The following is a 26541-nucleotide window of genomic DNA, read 5'->3' as shown; positions in this document are numbered from 1 at the left end:
AGAAATACAGTATTTTTTTTTAAAAATAAAGTATTGAATGTAAAGCATCTAATGATTTTTTACATTATCATTAAATTATAAATAATTATATATGATAATTTTATTGACTTATGTAATAATTATTTTAAAAGTTTTATGAAATATTGTTTCTATTAGTTGGCACTATAATTTTTTATATTAACGATGCATATCCATTAAACTTATAAACCATTCTATTACATTGGAAGTGTTTCATTATAAATAGAAATGTCATTTTTTAAAATGTATATGTGATTGTATATATAATTATTATTTTTAAAGTGTACATGTGGTTGTAAGAAGATAAACAAAATAAAGAGGAAGAAAAGGAACAAATATTGATGATTTTATTTTTACATGGAACTTGTGAGAGATACATAAATTAATTACATTGGTGCTTTTTTTATAAGGGATAAGAAATTAGTTACTTTCATGGGCTTTTATGAACTTTATTTTAAGGTTGAGGGTGAGTCGGGATAATGGATATATAATATCTTATATTGGTAATATGTTAAACTTCTTGACTTTGATGGCTTGCTTGTTGGTGATCGCTTGTTTGTGCCATATATTGGAGATTTAAAAGTTGTTATACACTAGGGTGGTAAGATCATCATTGTTTCTTGTGCATTTGGTGACAAAACTTATAATATTATTGATTGAGTTACTTGTTTTGGCCGGTGAAACCAATTATAATGTTTTCCAACAGACTAAATGATCATTTTAGACAAATATCTAATAGAATTTTACTACATCATCTGATTATTTGGCATGTACAATGGCACGATAAAATGGTTAAATCTTAATAGGTATTTGTAAAAGTATATTATACCAAGAATGTATATGATTTAAATGGTTAACGCTAGAGAAGACATAATGGAGGAGTCGTAAAGTTAGCTAAGAATTCAAGAAACCTTATCAAGTTCTACATAACTTGACTTGATGAGGATGGATGATGCATATTGAGGAGTGCCAGCAACACATTTTCTTTTATTGATTTAAATGCATTGAAAATTATAAAATTATGTTAGAGAGATAATCATTAAATAAAATGAGACTTATTAAATTTTGTAATTTTTAATAAATATCAATCAATAAGAAAGAATGTGTTCAAAATAATATATTAGAGAGTGTAACCCTAACATTTTTTCAAAAATTTATGTTTACATCCATCTTTTATAAATTATAAAAATAATAAAATGTATAGTTGTAGCTAAAATTCATCTTTCAAAATCACTTTATTTTGATTCAAAATACACTTGGTAATAGTAGTTTTTGAAATATATATATATATGTTTATGAAAATAATGACATATGTTATTATAACGCATGATATTAACAAATGACACGTGTAACAATTAGCCGTTGCTGTTTGTTTGTATCGAGAGAGAAATTTATTGTTTTTTAAATAAAAAGACAACCAATCTATATTTATATCTAATATATATCTATATCTATCTATATTTATTTTGTATACAAAGTATAATTTTTTGTAAAAATAAATTATCACGTGTCAATTTTTGGAGCAATGCTACAAAGAATAGTATTTCTGGCAACATCAAGATGTTTACATACAAATTAATTTACATGCAAAATTTGAATTTTTTTTATCTTTTTATTTATCATATTTTCACAATCATCCTTATATTCATTATGAGTATTTTTTTTATAATTTTAATTGATTTCTTTATATTTTTAAATTTGATTTTATATTTGGCCTCTCCTCTCATTTCTTCAATGTCGTTATTTTTTTTATATGTTCTTTTGAATAATCACCCCATTTCTCTTCCTTTTCTTTTTTCTTTTTACATTTTCTCTATTTGAGAGGTTTCTATTTTTTTTATCACTTCTATGTTTTTTCCCCTTTCATTTAATTGTCTCATTCCTTAGTTTATTGTCAGCTTCCTCATAATTAGTTTTTCAATGTAAAATTATATTTTTTTGTCCTCCTAATTGTTTTTCATTTCTGATTTTGATCTCTCTTTAAAATTATTTGCGCATTTTATTCTCTTTTTTAATCAATCACATAATCTTGATCTCAAATCCAAACTTAAACGTTGACCGTTATAAATAAATGAATGTTGACGTATCATGTATATTTGTATTAGGTTACTCACTAATGATGTGTCATTTCCTTGATAATCCCTTTTTTACTTATAGTACCCTTGATAACAGTTAAGGTAATTAAAACAAGTATAAACTCTAATTGAATTAATTAAGATAATTATGACATTTCTTTTAAAGTAGGATTATTTTAAAATGTATATTTAAAATAAATAATATAATTAATAAATATGTGATTAAGGTAATTAATTGAAATTGTAAATAAGTTGATTTATAAACATGTTATTATATTTAATATGGATGGAAAAAACTTAAACATTTGAACAGAAAGCAAAAATTTACTTTATTTGAATATTAATCATGTATGATAAAGTATAATAACTTTATATTATTAATTAGTAATTATTTTATGCAATATAATAAAAACTTGGATATTCAATCAATTATTTATACTTCACAATAGTAATTAACAATGTAAAGTAGTTTAAATTATAGAACAAATATGCTCTGGCAGGCCACAAGAAGAATCCAAAAGCGACATATTTGTGATAAAGGGTTTGTAGCCACCTCAGCTCGACTGTACCTGAGGTCTGGCTCTCATAGCTTGCTCTACCTCTTTGTATTCAATATCAATTTTGCATCATCCTTATCGGTGGATGATGCACGGTCCAAACATTAGCAAGGGTGATTATCATCTCCTCAAGTGGCAGGTATATGGAGGCATTCACCATGCCTTTATGCGAGGAACACTGAAGGTAGGGTAGGATAGTCTTTTCATATTATTTTCAAAATGTAGGGTGTGAGAATAGCAACTCCCCTAAGACACCAATTGGCGGCCCAATGGAGTCAGGGATAAGATTCAGAGTATGAAAGCCCAACGAGTCAGTGGAAGTGGAACGGATGGTGTTAAAAACTGAAATTCAGCAAGGATATTGTTTTGGTGTTCTACTCAGATCCCAGAGATCTGCTTCTGCTTGTGTGTGATTCAGAATTGGCAAGATCAGATCTGGTCTCAGAGATGGAGAAGTCGTGCACTCTGGTGGTCCACTTCGACAAGGGCACGCCGGCGCTGGCCAATGAGATCAAGGAGGCCCTGGAAGGAAACGACGTCGCTGCGAAGATCGACGCGCTCAAGAAGGCCATCATGATCCTCCTGAACGGCGAGACCATTCCGCAGCTCTTCATCACCATTATCCGCTACGTGCTCCCCTCCGAGGACCACACCATCCAGAAGCTCCTCCTCCTCTATCTCGAGATCATCGACAAGACCGATTCGCGCGGCAAGGTCCTCCCTGAGATGATCCTCATCTGCCAGAACCTCCGTAACAACCTCCAGCACCCCAACGAGTACATCCGCGGCGTCACTCTCCGTTTCCTCTGCCGCCTCAACGAGTCCGAGATCATCGAGCCTCTCATTCCCTCCATTCTCGCCAACCTCGAACACCGCCACCCCTTCGTTCGCCGCAACGCCGTCCTCGCCGTCATGTCCGTCTACAAGCTCCCCCAGGGTGAGCAGCTCCTCGACAGCGCGCCGGAGATCGTGGACAAGTTCTTGTCCACCGAGCAGGATCCTTCTAGTAAGCGCAATGCCTTTCTTATGCTCTTTTCTTGCGCGCAGGATCGCGCCATCAATTATCTGTTTACGAATATCGATAGAATTATTGACTGGGGTGAACAGCTTCAGATGGTGGTGTTGGAGCTGATTAGGAAGGTTTGTAGGAGCAATAAGGGGGAGAAGGGGAAGTACATTAAGATCATTATATCCCTTTTGAATGCTCCTTCCACTGCTGTTATTTATGAATGTGCTAGCACCCTTGTGTCACTCTCTTCTGCACCCACTGCCATTAGGGCTGCTGCTAGTACTTACTGTCAGCTTTTACTTTCTCAGAGTGATAACAATGTTAAACTCATTGTGCTTGATCGTTTGAATGAGCTCAAGACTTCCAGTAGGGAAATCATGGTGGAGATGGTCATGGATGTCCTTCGGGCACTTTCCACTCCCAATCATGATATTAGGCGGAAGACTCTTGATATTGCTCTCGAGCTCATAACTCCCAGGAACATTGATGAGGTTGTTATGATGCTCAAGAAAGAGGTTGTCAAAACTCAGAGTGGGGAGCATGAGAAGAATGGGGAGTACAGGCAGATGCTGGTGCAGGCTATTCATACTTGTGCCATTAAGTTCCCGGAGGTGGCTAGCACTGTCGTGCATCTGTTGATGGACTTCTTGGGGGATACCAATGTGGCTTCTGCCATGGATGTGGTTGTTTTTGTGCGCGAGATCATCGAGACCAACCCCAAGTTGCGGATTTCTATCATCACCAGGCTTTTGGATACTTTCTACCAAATCCGTGCTGCGAGGGTGTGCTCATGTGCGCTCTGGATAATTGGTGAGTATTGCCTGTCACTTTCGGAGGTTGAGAGTGGCATTGCAACCATTAAGCAGTGTCTTGGTGACCTCCCGTTTTATACTGTTACTGAGGAAGGAGACGGTCAGGAGGCATCGAAACCCATACAGCAGGTGAACTCAACCACTGTGTCTTCTAGGAGGCCTGCTATTCTTGCAGATGGGACCTATGCCACCCAGAGTGCTGCTCTGGAAACTGCCATGTCACCACCCACCCTTGTACAGGGTTCTCTGTCCTCAATTGGGAACTTGAGATCACTCATTCTTTCAGGTGATTTCTTTCTTGGGGCTGTAGTTGCATGTACACTGACAAAACTTGTGTTAAGGTTGGAAGAGGTTCAGACTTCAAAAGCCGAAGTTAACAAGGCAACTACACAGGCCTTGTTGATCATTGTTTCAATGCTGCAGCTGGGTCAATCTTCAATTCTTCCACATCCAATTGATAATGATTCTTATGACAGGATTGTCCTCTGCATTAGATTGTTGTGCAATACTGGTGATGAAATAAGGAAGATATGGCTGCAATCTTGCAGACAGAGCTTTGTGAAAATGCTTGCAGATAAGCAGCGTCGTGAGACTGAGGAGATTAAAGCTAAGGCTCAAATTTCTAATGCACAGCCTGATGATCTTATTGATTTTTACCATCTGAAGAGCAGGAAGGTATGATAACTGAATTTATATACTCTTTTTGTGAGGGTATAACTGAATTGTTGTTTGATTATATTTCTCAAGTTCTTCTTTTTGCATGATGTGAACTTTGTTGTATTTACATGTATTGCTTGAATTATGATGTTAAAATGGTTCATGTGTGTAATTCCTGCCAGTGGCTTATAAATTTTGTAACAATCAGCATCTGTTTAAGTACACTAGCTCTTCTGGTGTTTCTTCTAATGGTCAATATGTGGATTCTTTTCTTCTGAATTCTTCAGGGTATGAGCCAACTTGAGCTGGAAGATGAGGTTCAAGACGATCTCAAACGTGCTACTGGGGAGTTTACAAAGGATGCAGATGATGCAAATAAGCTCAATCGCATTCTTCAGCTCACTGGATTCAGTGATCCTGTTTATGCTGAAGCATATGTCACAGTGCATCACTATGACATTGTCCTTGATGTTACTGTCATCAACCGAACCAAGGAAACTCTTCAGAATTTATGTTTGGAGTTAGCAACCATGGGTGATCTCAAACTTGTTGAGCGTCCACAAAACTATACGCTTGCTCCAGAATCAAGCAAACAAATTAAAGCCAACATTAAGGTTTCATCAACTGAAACAGGAGTTATATTTGGTAACATAGTCTATGAGACATCTTCTAATGTTCTTGAGAGAACAGTTATTGTTCTAAATGATATCCATATTGACATCATGGACTACATTTCTCCTGCATCTTGTGCCGATGTGGCATTCAGAACTATGTGGGCTGAGTTTGAGTGGGAAAACAAGGTATGTCTCTTTCCTCTTTCTCCCATTGGCTATGTTTTTAATCAAAAGGTAAAAAAATATGGTGCTATCTTTTCTTGCTCAAAGCAACTCCACTTTCATTAAAAAAATTACGGGACAAATTTTTATTAGTTACTTTAGCATTTAGAGTTATGGTGTGCTCTTTTAATGAGCCCTTGGTGTTTTTATTAACTATGAGCTCATAAAAGTTATGATTTGGAATTTGTTTTTTAATAGCATTTTGTCTCCAATATATGCATTGATATCTTGATGGTTGACATAATGCTATTTTGGCTTTGAAGTTCATGTATTTATAGTAACACATTTCATGGTTATTGATGTTGTTGTAATTAGGTTAACGTTCTTTATTAACTTATGAAAGATGGCTTACTACCTTGGTAATAATAAGATGGTACTTAATAGGGATATATGCCACAATTGATATCGCTCCTAGGTGTTGGTGAAGAATTTGGTTACTTTGTAAGAATGTCTAGATTTGATCCCCCATCCTGTCACTGTTCTGAAATGTTAACATGCAGAGTAGTTATATTATTTTCTCAAACGGATGTTTGACCTTTTCATTATGTTCCATATTAATATGAATTAGCCTGAGAAGTGAGAAGTGGTAACTGATAACAAATGAAGTACTTTATATGCTGTTGGTTCTACTGTACATCTCTCTTTGGGTGCGAATGGGGAGATAGATCTGGGAGGATTTTCATTTCATTTTAGTTAGGCACCATACATTGAATCTTCTATAGTTTCTTAGCTTGTATGGTAGCTATAACTTGTGATTCTGCTCTTTGGATTATCACCTATGTTGAATGTCCCACTGTATGATAAGGATAATTTATTAAACTTAGTCTAAATTGATATTGATATGACAGGGTATATTATATTAATAAAATATATCTGGTATCATAATAACTTCAAGCTGTAGTGAAACATATCTACTTAATAACACCATAAAACTATTTTCTCAAAGACAGACTTGCTGAAGTGCAAGGATATCGGAAGTCGAAGTTTGAAAAATAAAATATTGTATCTAAAAAACATTTACAAGAAAGTCTTAATAAAAACAAAATATTAAAAGAAACACATTAAAGCAGGCTAACAAACTGTAACTGTCTAAACAAAAGGAGATGTAGAAGGAAGTTTCAGAAGCTGCCTAAAATTTGTAAGTAGGAAGTAAAAAATAGGTGAGTTTTCATATGGTTGGAAATATCCAATTTGGATATGTCTTGACCTGACTGGGGGATGGTCATTTTGTGGCGTACTTGGGATAACAGTTATGCAATTTATCCCACAATGACTAAATCACACAGATTTGAGCAATGCTCACTGTAATTTTGGGAGTTTTCTGCACAGGCTGGTATCATCTGTGTGAATGCAGGATTGGCTTTGTGTTGTCTTGGGTCAAACCATATCCTGCTAAAATGCATCAGAGAAAAACACCAATAATCGTGCATTATTGCTGCACCCATATCATTCATGTTTCTGGATATATATATTGATATGATGCCAAAATTGGCACATCCGTGCATTGGTGAAGTTATCACAGAAGCACAACTGTGATAGGGATTCTTGAGTCAGGCAATACATTTCTGCATTAACTGGCTGATATCTCTGATTCGTTTATTAAAATGATTTTTATGTTTTAGGTTGCCGTAAATACAGTATTACAAGATGAGAGGGACTTCCTGAACCACATTATCAAGTCTACAAATATGAAGTGCCTGACTCCACCGTAAGTTATCTGTCTCTGCTCAGGTTCTGTTGTGGACGCTAATTTTACACAAGAAATTCTCTGTAGCACACCCAAACATGCAAATTTCTGGCAGTTATTGCATGTGTGTTTCTGAGCATCTACTACATGGATTTAAAGACCTGTTTGCTTTTGCTTTTCTAAGAAAAATGTTTTTTAAATTTTATAAATAAAATATCTTATAAAAATAGTGTTTGTGGCATTTGATAGTTTGAGACAGGAAAAGTTTTTTCAAATGCTGGTCTTGTCTGCATCTTCATTTTGTTGCACCACTTGTCTGCTTCTTCACTTCTGAGTCTTAACTTTGCTTGTTATTGTTTTTTGTCACATGAAACATCATTCTAATAAATTGTAGAAATAAAAGAGAATATTATTTCAACATTTCATGTTACTTACTAATCATTAATGTATGGACATAAAACATTGTTATATCTTGATTTTATGGGGTTTTGGTTGTTGTTTGTTTAGATCGGCATTGGAAGGGGATTGTGGATTCCTTGCTGCAAACCTTTATGCTAAGAGTGTTTTTGGGGAAGATGCTTTGGTGAATGTGAGCATTGAAAAGCAATCAGATGGTAAGTTGAGTGGATACATCAGAATAAGAAGTAAAACTCAGGGAATTGCCCTCAGTCTTGGGGATAAGATAACTTTGAAACAGAAGGGAGCCGCTTAATAGGAGTAAATGCCCGTTTTCTCTGATGTTTCTTCGCTTATATCAACTTTGTGTAGCTTCTTGTGGCGGCTAACTTCAAGCTTGGTTATTGCTTCAAATTCTGCGGCTTTTGGTGGCAGCCCGCTTGTTAGTATTAATTTTTTTTTCCCTTTTGAATTTCCAATTTTGTCTGTATTCTTTCCTTGGATATTGCTTAAGAAAAATCCTTATTAGTTATTACCCATCTTTTATTTTTCTACACATGGGGAGGGACACCGTCTATTGATATGAGAATCAATCTAGTGACTATTTGTTCTGGTTGGCCTTGCATACATATGTTCGCGTGTCTTAGGATAATAATCATTAATGATAAATGGTAGTTGTCACGTGAATGATTTGTGCCTTAGCTATCATTAATAATTTATAATTTTAGGTTCGTGGTTTCCCTTCTTTCCCAGTGGTTCCTTTTTTGTTGTTTTCAAAAATATTTTGTTTATATATCATTAGTTATTTTAACATTGCCCCCCTCCTTGATCACACTTTTAAAACTTCGAAAGACCCCATTGTACAGAAATGTACCATAGTACGAGTGATAGTTAAAGCTTAAATTTGCCAATTTAAGTTGAAAAAGTTACTTATAGAAGTTGATAAGCACTTGCTCTAAAGAAACAAGAGTTCGAGGGATATGCCTGTTTCACGCAGTCCTGTAGTAGGTGAAGTTTCGTCTCTGGAGTTTATGAAGCACAAATCTGCAATTGCGCAATCCTTCATAGCATGCGATTTTATTGTGCTTTGTTTCGTTGTTGTGGAAGATGTTGAGAGGGAATGAAGATGAGAAAATGGGATATAGCTTAATATCATACTTGTTTGGATGATACAGATGTTGACTTTCTATGCTTGAAAAAAATTACAATATTTAATAAAAAATATGAAAAAATTACAACAAAACCTTTTAAGGATGTGCTTGAATAAGCAATAATTGATCATTTAATAAAATTTTAATAGGAAGATTTATTGAAATAAACAAATAAATAAATTATTTTGATAAACTTCATTTAAAATTAAAAAAATAATTAAGAACTACTAATACAATTTAGAAATTATTATAAATCTAAATCGTAAGTTATTTTTAGAAGTTCAATTATTTTTTGTAAAACCTTTTGATCTCGCCTGAGTTGGCTTCGTTAATGAATGAAACGAGTGTACATGTAGTAAAATAACAACAACAACTAGGTGAATTGTTTGCCTTTTCATTGCGACATCTGCTTCAAGACAAATTAAAGGCGCGTAAAATCAACGATAGGAATTGCGTGCAGCAAAAACGAGACTATCTTTGTAATTTTTTGGTTGATTGTTGAGGCAGTTGAAGTAAGACTAGCCGGTCTTGGTCGTCGAATTAAACAAGGAAGCTAGGATTGAAGAATAATAAAGAATGGCGTGAGAAATTAGTTGTGCATATGGTTATGTTATGGTACCCTAATTCAAGGAAGTTCTACCGCCTGGTGGTTGACATTACATTACTGAGATGTTTTTATTATAAGTGAAGTTATCCCCCTTTTTACTTTATTTGTTGAGTTTGGTGAAGGAATGTGAGTGGGGCGATAAACAAGAAACCAACAAATATTATCTTTTTCATTGGACCAAACCTCATGTGTCAGTAATTGTAATAATCTGGATGCAATCTAAAAGCCAAACTAGTAATCATTTCGAATCAGCGCTTGATTTGCCATTGATATGGAGAGTCTTGAAGCAGCCAGAAAGTGCTTGACAACTAGTTTGGAAACATCAAGTGCCATTTCCTCTGCACTAGATGAATCTGGATCAAGGTTGGAGCTACTTAACCAGAGATATCTGTCCTTACAAGCTTCCCTTAGACCCATCTCAAAGCAGAAGTGCTCATTTGTCAACATTGACCACGGTATAGACAGTGTTCTATGTTCTGCTGCTGCACTCCTCAAAGTTTCTGACTCTGTTCATCAGTTGGAGCATTCTCTCTTAACAGACCCCTCTTCTGATCTTTACACCTATGTGTCAGACACAAAGAAGCTTGAGGAAGCACTGAAGCTTCTCACTGATAATTGCAGGTTAACAGTTGGCTGGTTGAAGGACGTTTTTGAGTTCTTACAGGACAAACCAATCACCAATGAGCTTTACCTGTTGAATGTGAAGAAATCTTTGAGAATATTGCAAGAATTGCAGGTCAAGGAGGAAAGTGCTCGCCTTGATGGAGGCCTTCTTAGCACTGCTTTCGACAAACTAGAACTTGAGTTCCAGAGGCTTCTCATAGCAAACTCCATGCCTCTTCCTTTGGTTTCATTGACATCACACATTGGCCAGCAAGCCAGTATTGCCAGACAAGCTTTGCCATTGACAAGTTCTTTAGCAGGGAAGTTGCATGCCATCACTGAGAGATTACATGCTAATGGCAGGCTAGACAAGTGTCAATCTATCTATGTTGAAGTTCGAGGTATGAATGCTCGTCGAAGCTTGAATACTTTAGATTTGAGTTACCTTGAGATTCCAACAGCTGAATTTGAGGCTGTACAGTGTATGGAGAGCTACATAGACCAATGGGGCTGCCATTTGGAGTTGGTTGTGAAGCAACTGCTCGAGACTGAGTGCAGGCTCTCGGCTATTGTCTTTGAGAAAATCGGTCCAGAAGCATGGATGGGGTGTTTTGCAAAGATTGCCATGGAATCAGGAATTCTTTCTTTTATTCGATTTGGAAAGATTATCACCGATAGGAAAAATGATCCCCTCAAGTTGTTGAACCTGCTGTCCATATTCAAGGTCTTAAATGGTCTGAGGCTAAAATTCAACCAGCTTTTCAGTGTGAAAGCTTGTAAAGAAATTAGAACTGTGACTGAGGATCTTATAAAAAAAGTAGTCAATGGCACCAGTGAGATATTCTGGCAACTTCCAGCGCAAGTGAAGTTGCAAAGACCAACTTCTCCTCCCCCTGATGGCAGCATTCCCAAGCTGGTAAGCTTTGTAACTGATTACTGCAATCAGCTGCTTGGGGATGACTATAGGCCACATTTGACACAGGTTTTGGGAATACATCTTAGCTGGAGAAAGGAAGCGTACGAAGAGGGTATTGTTTTATGCCAAATATATAATGCAATTAAGGAGGTTGCAGTAAATTTGGATACTTGGTCAAAGGCCTATGAAGATATCACATTGTCCTACCTTTTTATGATGAATAATCACTGTCATTTCTGCAATTTGAGGGGTACTGTGCTTGGAAATATGATGGGAGATTCTTGGTTAAGAGCACACGAGCAATATAAGGACTATTATGCAGCACTTTATTTGAGGACCAGCTGGGGAAAGCTTCTATCTATTCTTGTAGTTCCAAGGGACATACTTTCACCCTCCAGTGCAAGTGTGACAAGCCAAGACTTGGCAAAGAGACTAAATGCTTTCAATCTAGCTTTTGATGAAAGGTACAAGAAGCAATCTAATTGGGTAATATCCGATGAGATCTTGAGGGAAAATGTATGCAAGCATTTGGTGGAAGGTATTATACCAATTTACAGGGCCTATGTCAAGAATTATTGTTTGTCAATAGAAAATGATGCTAAGGTTGACAAGCATATGAAATATAGGGCGCAGAGTTTGGAGAACAAGATTAGGTCTATGTTTCAGCCGAAGCAGAGGAAGGCTAGTAGCATTAAACAGGCAGACTTGATTAGTAAAATAAAACAAGTCAGTCATCAGTTTCGCTTGACTCTAGCTGCTCTATAATGCTTGGCAGGATGAAACTTAATGTGTGAGTGTAGAAAAATACAGATCATTTACAAGTGTTACTTACATGTTATCACATTAGTTATTTTTAATAAAAATGACTCCGACTTTGATATTTATTATCTTTTTCAACAAAAGAAAAGACTTATAGTGAATAAATGCCTCTCAAGGAAAATTATATACAAGTTTCTTTCTATTCTCTTCTGATGTATATTTCTATTCTTTCATCGGTGACTTCTCTGGGGAAAGGAATGCGGACGTCAAACACGCCTTCGAAGAAGCATTTCTTCACCTAAAAGCAACTTAAGAAGTAATAATATGTCGTTTTTCTTGCATAGCTAAACGACACCTCGTTTTGCTACGTTTTTATTTATCCACACCAGACGAGACGCAGCGTTTTGACTCTGTTATCAAGTGATGGCGATGATGGCGGCGACGACACTCACACTGACACCACCGAGATGGTCGTGGCGTCCAACTCGTCGTTCCTTTTGCCGGCAAATGCATCCAGGGCTGAGAGGTGCGTGCGTCACTTGGCATTGCTGCGCTACATGACTTGAATTAAATAATTTGGATTGTGTTTTGTAGGTTTGGGAATGTACAGAAATGGTGGGAGCAATGAATTGAATGTTTCTGCCTGGGATGATAAGCCCTTTGAAATGCTTCCGAGCGGTAACAAGGCTTACTTGGATGAGCAGGATGTGGTGACGTTTCTTGATCCTCCTAAGGACTTAATCCCTTTCGACCCATCTTCCTATAATCCCGCTGCATACCTATGGTATCACTATCTATTATGCTTCCTACAACTCTTTCAATGCAATGCCACTTCACTCACTCTCCTTCTTCAGGAAAAAAATTGAAGATATTCCTCAGGAAAGGCGACATCGACTTCTCCGATTGTTGAAACCTAGGTATTTTTATTTTTCCTTTCTCTTTTTTCTAATTCTTCCGCATTCATCTTATCGAACACTCACGCTGCCAATTTTTGTGCAGACTTGTATCAATTGCTTGGCAGATTGCTGGTACACGATTCGATGATCCCAAGTTAGTAAAGAAAAGTGCATCTACCTTGCTGTCTAGCTCCACCAACGATGGTATCATGCTTGAATGTTATAACTGCACATCAAGTGGAGGTTAGAGAACTCATTCATCATTGTTGTGAATGTGTTGTTGGTATTAGTCACTGTCAAGTTTAACACTACACAATCAATGCATTCTGTTTCCTACTGCCTCCCATTCTTTGCTGACCTCCACGTCAAGGAATGGACCAGTAATTTATGACCAATTTTGCTCCCTAATACCATTGCACACTTGAATCCCAGTGTTCAAAATGTCTTCCCTTTTCTTATATATGTATATTATATTTTCCCTTTACTGGATTCGAAACGACCTTTCATTTGAATTAGGAAATGCATATTTCCCTGCAAACTTCACCTGCCTTCTTTCATGGCTTCCTGTTCCAACACTTCTGCCGATGTGTACCTCAATGTGTCTTGTGTGTCGAAAATATTTGTCATGGTTTCTTTTCATGTGTATTAGCTTCTCACTGTTAGCATGCTTAAATTTTTTAAACTATATTAATATTCAACTTTGTTACATAGGACCAATGTCAATTTCCTGGATCAATTCCTTTAGAAAGGTAAATTCACCATTTCGGTTTTGCTTTTGCCTCTTGTACAGTTAGTACATTTTGAAGAGTTAAACCTTTGCTACTTTTTAAGGCTATATTTACTGGCAAGGATGGGCAAGCATATGGACGAATCATTAGTAAGTTTCTTAATTTTTGGCAGAGAAATGCATGGATACCTTTACACAATTACTCATTTTAGTGAAAAATACCCATCAATCTTAAATGGTGTTGCACCTTATATTTCCAGGTTGCATTGTTACTATGATTGTGAATGCCACTTTAAAGTCCAATTATATAACAGCATGTAGGCAAAAGAAAAATGTAACTGAATATTTGCTTGTCTTGAATACCTTTCCAAATTCCTGCAATATTGTGAGAAAGTCAAATAATGCACACTGTCATAATTAGTTTTACACCTTTACCTGTTTAGTGGTCCATCTTTAATTCATCAAGTGTTGGTTTCTGAGTCCTAATGCTTCAATAATTTGTATAGAATCATAGAAGAAGATTGAAGAGGTTGTATAATCTAGCTGGTTTTCCTTCAAGATGTTGTATAATTGTGGTTTAATCAAGGATCTTTGATGAATTCATTTGTGATGCTTGGCTTGGTTTTTTCCTTTTTTTTCTTCTATGGCTGCATTGTGGTTCATTGTATGAAGCTTAAATTCGATTGTCCTTACTATTAACATTAATTACATTACATATTTTATGAATTTCACAACCTCCTAGGTGGATCAGTTTTGACTGCATTTGCTGACTCCTTTGCTCCCTTGTACTTTACGGTGAGAGAACTTAAGGAAGTGATGTCAACTGAGCAGCCATGTGATTTAGCATATGAATTTGGGGATGGACTACATGATATCAAAGAGCTCCCATTAGGCTTTCCAAGACCAGGTAGGGTCTTATTTTTATTTTGATAAAGTTAAGTGCTATTTTATTTCTTTCATAAGGGGATAATCTTAATACTTACAACTGTAAGTACACGTTAGATAGTTTAAAGTATTTATATTGACTTCTAGATGTTAAAATTTAACCTAGTGATAGATGTCTGCATGGTGTATCTTGTGGCATTATTTTCTTGGTGACTCTTTTCTTGTTATATATTGTATTTCTTCGTTGGTTTACCCTGTAATATACACCAGAAGCCAAGCGGGGTGGTGATGTTATTATTCAAAGTCTTGGCACGCCCCAGTTTCATTTAATATTTAATTGGCTTTTGTTTTTGCAGTTAAACATCCTTATCCTTTCAACGATCAAATTGTTGTGTATGTTCGCTATCTAGGACCTGGGGTTTCAGTAGGGCAAGCATGGCAAGAGGGGACAAAGTTGGAGCAAGTCCCACGTAAGTTATGTGGGGAGATTTTAATGGTGAAGGATTACACATCATTACAAGAAGATCAATGAAGAAAGTGGTTAGTCCTCCCTTAGATAAAGTTAAACGACTCTTTTGTTAACAGTTTTGCACATATCAATGATGTGTGGACAGACAAGTTTCTAATGCATATATGAGGGACATATGACTCCGTGTCCATGTTTGCTGTTTCTGTACAGACGAACCCAGGGTAGAGCTAGTTGAGAGAATAATATGTTGAACATTATGTTACACGTTTGGTTGTAAGATAAGGTGAAATGAGAAGTGACTGCAACATTCTCGGCAAAGCAATGTTTAACATCTTCATTCAAACTCAAGATAGTTTGTACTTTATGGACATTAAATATTTAGGTTGAAACACTGTTTTTTTTTTTTCTGTAACATCCAAGAATAGTACAACCTCACATGTGATGTCGAGTAGAAGAAAATTGCATTTCCCTTTCCTCAACAATAACGTTGTAGTTACAAGCTAGAATACATTTTTTATGTCTGGCTTGAGTTGAAGCCTAAAGTTAAAATGAGCTAATATATGAATTAAAAACTCAGCTGATAGATGACTTTTGAATGCTTTACAATTGTATTAAGAAACCTCGAGGGTCGAACGTGATTCACATGAACCTGTAACACAAACATATGGTGTAAAATTTAAAGCCTTTTTTTCTCAAATTTAAATGCCTAAATGGTGAAATGACTTTTTTCCTTCTTGTCTTATTTTTAAGGTCAGGATTGTCGGTGGAAAGTGAGTGCATTTCAGTCATAATGGGATACTTGGAGTTAGAGGGAGAGGGACACTGCTTTTGGCAATACGGGCCAAGCGCGGTGTCAGCTTTAAAGAAGGGTCCCAAGATTGCACGATTATGGCAGCATTAGCAGTAACGTCCAAGGATCGTTTGGTATGGCACTATGGCTGACTGTTCCACTGAATCCTCAGTCACAAAAAGACAAGTTTCTTAAAACATATTCCTACTAGATTTAAGCTTTTTCCATAACCAATTCTCTATCAACCTTGCTTTGGTATTATTATATGCCAGTGAAGAATTGTAGGTCCAATATTTAGCACTGCATAAAGGAAAAAACATGCAATTTTTACTCTTTATTTTCGTACGATGAAGAAATGTTGAGGAATGTTTTTTCAGGGTTGTATTTGTGTTAGACATTAAATATAGTGTAATACTGTGACAATGAAGGTCACTGTTATTTCCATCCTTCTAAGTTTTGTATGCTATCCTCTTTTTTTCCTATGAATTTCAGAAGGTTTATGTTTGCACTTTGCAACAGTTAGCTTGAAGGAAGTACACGAGCATTGACCCTTCTCTCTCTCTCTCAGTCACTGTCTGCTTTGAGCGATAATTGAGATTCACGTGATAAAGGTGAATACAGTCAACAGCACAGAATAGAAAGTAACTAACTTCTTGTTGAATGTCCTGTCAAGAAACATCTTACACTGCTTTCCTATGACATATATGGAATGAAAGAAAGGTTTAAGGCCAAGGCAATCTGCATTCACTTACGTTGATCAGCTTGCCCTTCAAAGAGGTCGAATTAAAAAAAAAAAAAAAATTTATCTGACAGATGGATACTCTCACTTCAGCTTTCAGGATAGGATAAACCTTCACCTCATACTCATACTTACATTTCCACATTGAAAAATGTTAAAGACCAAACGAAAAAGTTGCGAATCTTAAACAGCATTAAACTGAGACCAAGAAAGGATTCTTTACTTGAAAAAAATAAGGTGTAGCAAAAACCTTTTGATAGTTTTTTTTTTCTTAGACATAAAAATCTTAAAAGAAGATAGGGAGGGGGGATTTTTTTTATTTTTTTTGCATCCAAAACAGGAGTAAGATCAAATATGGAATGACATGAAAACAAATGTGAAATGTACTTTTTATGTCCCTCCATAAAAGTAAAAGTACACTCATTGATAGTTGGTAAAGTGGCCAGATCATGTAAATCCATGGGACAATTTAAAATTTTATTGAGGAAGGTTTTGCTCTTTTAAATTCGTGTAAAATTTTGGTTATGATCTCTTAGTAAAGTGCTAAAGAAAGAGTATGTCAGTTATGATGGATCCAGGACTAGTATTTTAAAAGCATAAGAAAAAAAATGCTTTGTTGAGACAGCAGGGTCCACCAGCCTTGCTTGAGAGGTATGTGCACATGTGCCCTACAATTATTGAAATGGCGATTGGCATGTGTCAAATTTGGGACTTAAGTATGCCCTAAAATATCCTTTCGGTTATGGTTAAAGCTTGAATTAAAACAAATGGGTCTAATGTGGGAAACTCGCACGATTCTCATCCTTGGGCAAATCCAAGGCCCAAAATAAATATTAACGAACCAATTCTCCACTGCCCAATGCTTTCTTTCTCCTCAATCTCCACTCCACTGCCTGCCGACACTATTTTCTTTTCTTTTTCCTTTATAAACTGCTTTCAACGTTTAACTCACAAAAATAAACATGATATAGATATAAAATAACCACCAGAGCATTAAAGTAAATCGAAAACGAGAAATATACCTACCTTGATAGCATGAATATTTGAAGCAACAAATATGGTGCATGTTTGGTAACAAGGTGAGTTGAACTCGTCATGAATTTTTGAAGCAACAAATAGTTATTTTTGTGGATTTCACCTTAATTCGCCAAACGAAACACACTAATAAGTGAAACATTGATCCAGAAACATATAAACCTTGGCATCAGAAGTGAGCAGATTTTTGTTGGGAGTTGTAACATATCAGTATCATTCCACAGATACATACATATGAACCAAAAGTGATGTAAGCAACAGGGTGACAGGGTTATTCTGACATAAATTGAATCAGCTCAACGTCACAGAAAATTGAAAACGGAAAGAAAAATGAATGTACTGTGATAGACAACAATAGATGGACAAGTAAAGCCAGGAAAAAAAGAAAAAAATTCTATAAATTCCTTCAAGAATAACACTTATTTATGATATGACCCACGGTAGCTTTCAGCATGTTACCTGAGCCATATTCAGGCAACTTGAATTTGAATATAACTGCCAAAACCATCTTGTAGCTTCTTTAATTATTTAACTTTCTAACAATCAATTTTCTATTTTACACGTCCTTTCTGATCCTCTAGTTCATCTGTTCGCCAATTAAATCCAGACCTACAAGGAGGAATGATACACCTTGAAATAGTAAATAATAGAAGTGCATGCCTTGTGCTGATAACAGGCTCCTAACTGCAGCAGTCAGCAGTAAGAATGCAAGGGCAAGCTCTTTCTTATATATCTGGTTCATTTTCTTTACAGGAACTGTTTCTTGGCATTCCTTTATTTTGTTAAGCTCAGAAAGTCCACTATCAGAAGTCCCTCTATGAAGTTGGAGACTCATTGCCTTTGAATCGCGTTCTTCAGCAGCTAATAGGTCAGGTTCTGATGACCGACCTGCTTTTTTGGTAACAATCCATTCATATGAACTTCCCAACTGGAACAAACCGGACACCATGGCATTGAATTTGGTTACTGACATTGTGTTCTCAAAAAGGAGGTAAGGAACAATAAAGGGAAAGGATTTCGGGGCAGGAAGAATGTTCAAGAACGACATGAATACAGGAATATAACAAATAACCCAGATAGGAAGCTCGGCTTCTGGGACAAACATTGTCAAAGGAAGAATAATGCAGAATAATGTGAAAGAATAGAATGGGAGGATTAGCTTTCTAAGCAGAAAGAATAGAAATATTAGGTTGGTTTTCTTCCAGAAAGCAATCTGCAATGTTATGAAATCAGAACATGTTTAGATTGTATTTTACTTCAAAACAGTGCATAGACTGACAATAAAGAAAATACACCACCTTAGAGGTTATAATCGCTGGAAGGCACAAACGAAAGAGTTGCATAGGACCAGAATGCCATCGATGTTGTTGTTTCCTATAAGCTTCATATGATTCCGGAAGCTCACAAAGCACCTGAAAGAAGTTTCTTTAGACTAAAACTGCAACCTAAATTGTACACATCAACAGTTTTTCACCCCAAAATTAGTGTAGCATGTCTTTCAATTACTGCAGATAATTACTTCACCCAATTCAAGTTCATCCTACCTTTCCAAATCAATAAATACTAAAACTGTTAGTCAGTTTTATAGGCAAATAGAAATTGATACATACTGAGTGGATTAGCTTGGATTAAAACCAAAAGGCCAAACAAAACATGTCTTCTACGGTAACAAAATGATTACCTTTACATCATTGAGAAAGATAAATTTCCATCCATTCAGATGGGCTCGGACTGCTATATCCATGTCTTCTACAGTTGTCCGCTCGAGCCAGCCACCGGATTCTTCAAGTGCTTTTATTCTCCAAACACCAGCAGTTCCATTAAAACCAAAGAAATTGAGGAAGACCCCATTAACCTGCTGCTCAACCTCAAAGTGGAAGCACAGATTAATATTTTGGAGTCTTGTCAGTAAGTTCTCAGCCTTGTTTACAAAAGCCCACCTAGCCTGAACCAATGCAAGCTCAGGATTGCCCTGCAGAGCAGACTTAAGAATGAGAAAGGGAAAGTGATGGATAGATTATGAAATAGTAACTGGTAAGAATCAGATAAACTTAGCCACCTTAAAATGTGGAACAGTTTGCTTGAGGAAATCTGGATTTGGTTGGAAATCAGCATCAAAAATCGCAACGAACTCATAATCTTTGACGTAATCACAACTCATTGCAGACTTGAGATTACCCGCTTTGTAACCAGTTCTAAACTTCCTATGACGGTAGATTATATTAACACCTCTTTGGCTCCACTTGGAGACTTCTCCCTTGATTAACCACTGTATGCCCTCATCATCAGAGTCATCCAAAACTTGAATAAGCAAGCGCTCTTTTGGCCAATCAAGTTGACTGACTGCGGAAATAGATTGATCATATACCTACACTTAATGCCAAACTCATCAGCATCATTATGGGGAAGAGTAATAATCCACAAAATCAACACGGTAGTTCCAGTGGCATCATGAAGTCAACTGTTAATCTAGTGACAATATTATCATTTCTATTATTACTATTACAATTCAACATAGCAAACTTTATGATAAGAGCAAGAGAAGAAAAATTAAGGTGGAGCAAATTATTATCATCATCATAATATGTTCAAAGTAACTAACCACTTCATGATTGATTGGTTTCGAATTAACAGAACCGACATTTTTGTTTTGTTTTGAATAAAAATCAGGACGCACTAATTACATAGGATTAAGAGAAGGGTGTCACCTCTTTCTCATTGCACATGGGAATTTGAACGAGTACCATAGGATATCCGTCGTTGGATCCTTCCAAATCATGAGAGTTGAGGGAATCCCCAGCAATGACGGGCTTAATCTTCTTCAATTTGATCCAGAAGCAACCTAAGCAAAGCACCATTCGATCCACGGACTGAATTAAGAAGAGAAGAATGCAGAAGGTTGATAGAGATTGAATTGGGGGAGCAATATAGTCTGCCCGGAACTCTAACCACCGAACATAGGCAGTGTGAAAGCATCCAGTGATCTCCAAAGTTTGAGGAAGGTGCAAGTTATGGTTGTGAAAGTAGCGCCACCCTTTGAAGTGAGCAACCAGTTCAAATGACAGGAATGCCAAGGCCATCACCAAGAAAGTAAGAATTACTCGAAACAGAAACTTTGCCTTGGCAGACATCTCAGCCTCCACGTGCCCAAAAAGCAATCTTTTCTTAACGGCGTGGAGCAATGAACAAAGAGAATTTCCGAGCCAAGCAAGGCAACCGACAACTCTATGCGCCTTGAGAAGTAGAAGCCATGTAAACTGCTTTGCATTTTTACCTCTGTCTTTGTCAACTGGCTGAAATGCTGAGTCTGGGGCATCTATTTCAAGCACTGAGTAATTGGGGTTCTCCATAGTCACTACAACCGGGTTTCCTTTCCTTGAACTCGAACTCTCCTTAACCCACCACTTTGAAAAATCTATGCTTGGAATTGGACCCATTTGGTTGCTGAATAACACAAACAAACAAACAACAAGAGCCTAGACTACTTTCCAAAAACAGTAACAACACTCACAAGTCACACCCCATGGCCATTACTGAGGAAGTTGAAAAATCCATTTTAGAAAGGAAGGAGTGGACAGTGTCAGATCCACGAGTTTAGAATCCTATGAGTAGCTAGCGCAGTACAAGGCAAGACAGGTTTTTGGTCTGAATGCAGCGCAGGAAAAGGTATGAGAACTCAGAGAAGCATAAACAAATGTGTGGGAGTGAGCGTGGGATTGTTTTGTTTGTTTGTCTTGCTTTCTTTATTGCAGTTTTGAAATTACCAAGATGGGTTACTACTTACTACTACACTACTCTTCCAATGTGGAAGACGTAATCCATGTAGCCATGATTAATGAACGAGTTACTGCAACTATAGTAACAAACAAACAAACAAAAACTTGTCTGTCTAACCCTCCACTGCTACAATGGGTCAGAGGGATGTCATCCATCCATCTCAACTGGTCAACAATAATGACCATCTCATAGTCCATCTGATTATACACTTTCTAAGTCAGAAGAGAACAATAATAAAAGGGTGAGTAAATGATATAAATAAATAAAAGATGAAGATAAAAAAAAAAGTGTAACATAAGTATAAAAATCAAAGCATAAATTCTAAATTTATTTGCTATATTATTTGAGTTTAAGACTTTGAGTTTTATGCGGTGAAAGTGTAAATAGTTATTACACTAATCAATAAGAAATTATGATAAATATATTTTTGTAATTTTTCTAAAACTTGATAAAGGATGATAATTTCTAATTAAATGATATTTTTTTAATAACATAAAATAACAAGCCTAAAAAATTATGGGGAAACAAACATCGGTCCAATCCGCCCTTAAGAGATTACAAATAAAATCGGACATAAAATAAAAAACAGCATACTAACTATGCATTTGCATCTCATATTCAACCATATTATATGTGTTCCGACCTAAGTTTAAACTAATATTGTTAAAATTCTCCTATTTGATATATTGTTCATGTAAGTGTTTGGTTAATCGTTTCGTTTTTGTCCTTGAGAAACACGTTTCAATGGATTGAGAGGGGATAATATTTATAAATGACCAGTAACCTCAACTTCAAAGTAATGTGAGACTTTGTGAATCTACAACTTGATTAAATTTCGAAAAGGCATAAACCCAATAAACATGGAATCCATATCCTCTCCAACTGAAACTAATAAGAGTCTCCAATTAACAATTTTTCAACCATTAGATTAAATTAAGGGTTGAGATTTGGCCATGTATCCAACTTAATTTTTCTTTTTTAAAGTTGTAGTGCTCCTATACCACTTTTCTCCCTCAAGAACGTCTTTGATAACGTATTTTACCGGAGAACAGTCGCACATGGTAGCAAAGAACCTTCAAGAACCACCGAAGTTCAATTTTCACGATGGAGTGTCTCCAAATGTTGCCTCCACCCTTTCACCTCTATCCCTTTGCACTCTCCCTCCTCGACGACAGGCTCCACACGCAATGCGCCCTTGTCGAGGCTCCCACCTTCATTGTGGAGCTCCAGACTCAGTGCTCTGAATTGGATCGCTCGCTTGACGAGTTGACTTGGCAACTCAGAGTGGGTCTCACCGCGTAGGTCTCCTTCTTCAACAAAATCCACAGTCTCTTCGGCAACATTATTGAGAAGTTGTTCGCTCTCTCCTCTATCGTTTTAGTGATAAGAATTGTTAAAGTTCTTCCAATGTCACCGTGGATAGAATCATAGATGTTTGAGTTGAAAAAATCTTATGAAAACACTGTATGTTTAAAAAAAATTTGAACATGTGACCAAATCTCAAGCTCTAATTTAATCTAATGGTTAATTTTTTTATTGGAGACGATCTGAATCCAATAAACATGACCTTCATAAATACTCTCTTTGTACTCATATATAAGCAAAAATAACTAATTTCACACTAATTAAGAAAGTTAGTTCACATCAATTAATTTTTCTAATCCCAAGTAAAAAAAAAGGTTATTTCTAAAATATCATTCATTGAAACTTGCTATTTTATGAATAAAAATGAGTCATTGAAAATAAAATTAGAATTAAATGAAGAGTGTTTTAAAAATGATAGCATTAAATAGGCTAAAAGTAATTGTATTTTTTATATTTAACTTCAACATAAAAGATCACTTGTTTTATTACATATCAATTTAGAGGGAGTATCTTGGATAGCCTTAACCAAGTTGGAGCATGGATAAACTGAGAATTTATAAAATATGAAATAAGTAAAAATATCTTAAATACTTTTGGTATTATTTTTAAATTAAAATTAGAGGTTTACTATAATAATCAATGCTATAAGTGTCTACATCACAACCTGAATTAGTTTTTTTTTTGTAATAAAGAGGCGATATGCCTAGGGATGCCAATGGGGCGAGGGCAGGGAGTACTTCCCCACTCCTTGTCCCCGTCCCCGTCCCCCCGCTACCCCTTATCCCCCCCCCCCAATTTGTCGTCCCCCTGCTACCCCTTGTCCCCGTTCCCGTCAACATTGCGGAGAATTTTTTTTCCCTTGTTTGCGTCTGTGCAGGCTCCCAATTTTTTTTTAAAAAAAATTATTAATTTTAATTTCTCATACAAATAAGTTATTTAAAAAATACTTAAAAAGTCTCACCAATATAATATTCAAATTCAAATAATCCATATACCGTTAAACTCAAATAAATAAACATGGACTACAAGTTTAATTTAAAATACTACAAACATAATGTTCATTAATAATACAAATAGTTCAAACTACAAATATTTCTTTACAATATTTTGAATAACGAGCAAGTCTCAAAGTTCTTCAATTTAGCAACTGACAAGAGTATAAAGTCCTTCAATTCAGCAATCAGCAAGTCAGCAACCCTTCTAATGTTGCAAGTCAGTAAACTAATAGTATATTAGTATACATCCATTACCTCACTATCATCATCCATGTCCTCTGTAACAGATTCAAATAGATGTGTTATGTTTGAAGAACCTAACAAATAAAAAACCAAATAAACTTTCAAGCCATTAAAGAAAATTAAGTGAATTAAAAAATATATACATTATCTTGCATTTCTTTACGTAACCAATTTTGGGTACGCATCAAAGCCTCCAAAGTGTTTGAATTCAACTTATTACAGTGTGACCTCAAAACACGACCACCAACATTGAAGGCTGACTTTGAAGCAACTGTTGAAATAGGAACAACTAAAAAGTCTCTTGTAATTTTTGAATAGTTGGGTATTTTAGACCATTTTGTTTCAGAGTCATGTAATGGTCAAATATAATAGAACTATTAAGTTACCTGCTACAGTGAATATTTGTTGAATAACTAATAAACTCATTATAAGTGCTAAAAATAGAATGAGAAACTAAACACGAACTTTTGTTGTTGGTGTACCACACTCATCATTATGTTGCAAGTAACAATTTACAGCAAAAAACGACAAGAAGAAACAAACAGGGAAACAGCTGAGTCCCAAATTATATATTCTCAATGATGGACCACAGACATAACTTGTAATATCATCCATGACCACTAATTCACAAAAATAATAATCTTTCAAAGAAATAAAGAAAGTCCAGATAATCAAAACATGAAAGCAAACTCGGGTTTGAATTGAAAACTCAAATCCAAGCAACCAACTAGCCAAAGAAAATAAAAGATTAAAACTGTCAAATGTAAAATGTAATTTCAAACTGATCAAGCAAAACCATGGGAAAAAATAATGAAGACGATGTGTAGCAAACAAATCCATTGACAGGAAGAGAATAGCTAGCACTTACACTCCGAGGTGACTGATGATGAGTGGTGATGGGACTAGGTGGTGATCACACTTGGGGAGAAGTGAACGATGTGACACGATCTAGAACGAGAAGTAAAGTGAACAAGTTATTTGAGGGTTTGAGCTTTGAGAAAAACTGAGTTATTATTTGTTATGTTTTTTTTTAAATCTAATTTTTATTAAAAAGTGTCAAAAGAAATATTTGAAATTTTGTACCTAAATTTTATTTGAAAACTAATTATGAAGAAAAAAAAGTAGTATATTGTTGAACATTAGACATTAATGAAGCCCATGCCAACGCAAGGTAATATGCCTCTTGAGAATGGGACCTAACATGTGTTGAAGTCGGGTGTTGGAATTGCACATGCAGCCCAGTTTGTGTAGACAATAGAAAATTAATAATATTATAGTCTTTCAATATTTGAACACAAAGTTATGGTTGAAATTAATTTAAATATACATTTAAATTACGTTTGATAATTTTACTTGGGTTTTAAAGAAAGGTCCCCTGATGAATGGGAGGGACTACAATGGTAATGTTATAGAATTGTATGTAAAAAATAAAAATGGAGAAGAAAGAGAAGCGGGCCTGAGAAGCGAAAAGAAGGCCTGGGCTTAGTTGATAAGCATAACTGGGTGAGGAAGAAAGAAAGAGAGTGAAGAAGATGGCGTCGAGCGGAGCGGTACCGTTTTGGAGGGCGGCGGGGATGACGTACATAACATACTCAAACATATGCGCGAATCTGCTCAGGAATTGCCTCAAGGAACCCTACAAGGCCGAATCCCTCTCTCGTGAGAAGCTCCATTTTGTTCTCTCCAAATGGGTCGACGCCAAGCCTGAAAAACCTAGTACGCCTCTTCTCTTTCAGATTACTCTATCCTCCCCCATTCCCCTCAATAATTAACCCTAAATCACTCATCCCCAATTTTTATACCTTTGTGTTCATCATATCCATGTCTTGCCAGGATCCATTCCCGTATAGTGCGGATTATTCTTAATTCTTTGTATAACTGCAACTTTTTATTTTGTTGTAACAAGATTTATTAGCCTAAAATGATGCGCTTGATAAGGATTAGTGGAAAATGCATTCACCCCAGGGCTCTCTTTCTTGTTTTAAAGAGAGGATGGGTGTTGAAGTAGAATATTGATAACCATTCTTAACATACTTTTATGTGCTGAACAAACTTTTGGATTAGGAGGGGTGCAATGGTTATCCAAACATGCATATATTGCTGCTTGTTTACAATAGCTGTTTTGAGTTAATGGCATTTTTCTGTTACTCATAGCCAATTGCTTTGCAGCAAAAGAGCTAACATTATGTTCATGTATTCTGATCAAAGTGTTCAATTTTCTTTCTTCAGCTATTCGTTCAGACACCCCAGAGCAGTGATCTGGAATAGTTGGAAGCTATAAATGCATAAATCTTTGAGATCTGGAAGTTCATTGTCATTTTGAACCTTTCTGTGATGTTTAATTCCTTTGTTTTTTTCTCTCCATGAAATGGAACATGCACTGGATTTTGATTTGCACGGTTAATCTTGTAATAATACAAGTTTAAACGAATGATTTAGAACTTATTGACAAAGTGGCTGTGTAACTTTACTCTGCTTCCAGTTCCAGGTCCTGAAATGAGAAAGCTGCCCAACTATGTTAAGTTGGGTCATAAGTT

The 26541-nt window shown here is 35.9% G+C and overlaps 5 protein-coding genes across 7 annotated transcripts; 4 read left to right on the top strand and 1 right to left on the bottom strand.

Moving 5' to 3' along the window:
* The first annotated feature begins 2743 nt into the window (after positions 1-2743).
* Positions 2744-8734, top strand: LOC100802469 (coatomer subunit beta-1). The gene is made up of 4 exons (XM_003529475.4): positions 2744-5146; positions 5416-5928; positions 7587-7672; positions 8159-8734. The coding sequence occupies exons 1-4, from the start codon at positions 3098-3100 to the stop codon at positions 8361-8363; spliced, it is 2853 nt and encodes a 950-aa protein (XP_003529523.1). The 5' UTR covers positions 2744-3097; the 3' UTR covers positions 8364-8734.
* Positions 8735-10076: 1342 nt separating this feature from the next.
* On the top strand, positions 10077-12089 carry LOC121175138 (exocyst complex component EXO70A1). Its single transcript, XM_041017137.1, has one exon. It carries the CDS (start codon positions 10077-10079, stop codon positions 12087-12089), a length of 2013 nt encoding a protein of 670 aa, XP_040873071.1.
* Positions 12090-12125: 36 nt separating this feature from the next.
* On the top strand, positions 12126-16292 carry LOC100776243 (uncharacterized). 3 transcript variants are annotated; one of them, XM_003529666.5, is made up of 9 exons: positions 12126-12609; positions 12678-12867; positions 12938-13000; positions 13083-13222; positions 13691-13728; positions 13811-13856; positions 14449-14613; positions 14948-15131; positions 15811-16292. In XM_003529666.5, the coding sequence occupies exons 1-8, from the start codon at positions 12507-12509 to the stop codon at positions 15121-15123; spliced, it is 921 nt and encodes a 306-aa protein (XP_003529714.2). In that variant the 5' UTR covers positions 12126-12506; the 3' UTR covers positions 15124-15131; positions 15811-16292. The 3 variants fall into 3 exon arrangements, with proteins under 3 accessions (XP_003529714.2, XP_006582991.1, XP_006582992.1); XM_006582928.4 differs by having other exon boundaries at positions 12262-12609; positions 15816-16292; XM_006582929.4 differs by lacking the exon at positions 15811-16292 and adding an exon at positions 15271-15467 and having other exon boundaries at positions 12278-12609.
* Positions 16293-17873: 1581 nt separating this feature from the next.
* LOC100775701 (probable xyloglucan glycosyltransferase 5) lies at positions 17874-21576 on the bottom strand. Its single transcript, XM_006582927.4, has 5 exons — positions 20333-21576; positions 19684-19992; positions 19306-19596; positions 18923-19036; positions 17874-18837 (listed from the first exon to the last, which is right to left on the bottom strand). The coding sequence occupies exons 1-5, from the start codon at positions 21059-21061 to the stop codon at positions 18202-18204; spliced, it is 2079 nt and encodes a 692-aa protein (XP_006582990.1). The 5' UTR covers positions 21062-21576; the 3' UTR covers positions 17874-18201.
* Positions 21577-25363: 3787 nt separating this feature from the next.
* On the top strand, positions 25364-26457 carry LOC100306025 (ATP synthase subunit epsilon, mitochondrial). The gene is made up of 2 exons (XM_003529507.5): positions 25364-25720; positions 26234-26457. The coding sequence occupies exons 1-2, from the start codon at positions 25537-25539 to the stop codon at positions 26260-26262; spliced, it is 213 nt and encodes a 70-aa protein (XP_003529555.1). The 5' UTR covers positions 25364-25536; the 3' UTR covers positions 26263-26457.
* Positions 26458-26541: the final 84 nt, after the last annotated feature.

This window comes from Glycine max, chromosome 7, assembly GCF_000004515.6.
Source record: "Glycine max cultivar Williams 82 chromosome 7, Glycine_max_v4.0, whole genome shotgun sequence".
In the NCBI taxonomy this organism is placed as follows: domain Eukaryota; kingdom Viridiplantae; phylum Streptophyta; class Magnoliopsida; order Fabales; family Fabaceae; genus Glycine; species Glycine max.
Note: the sequence above shows the minus strand (reverse complement) of the source record. Positions and strands in the feature narration are given on the sequence as shown.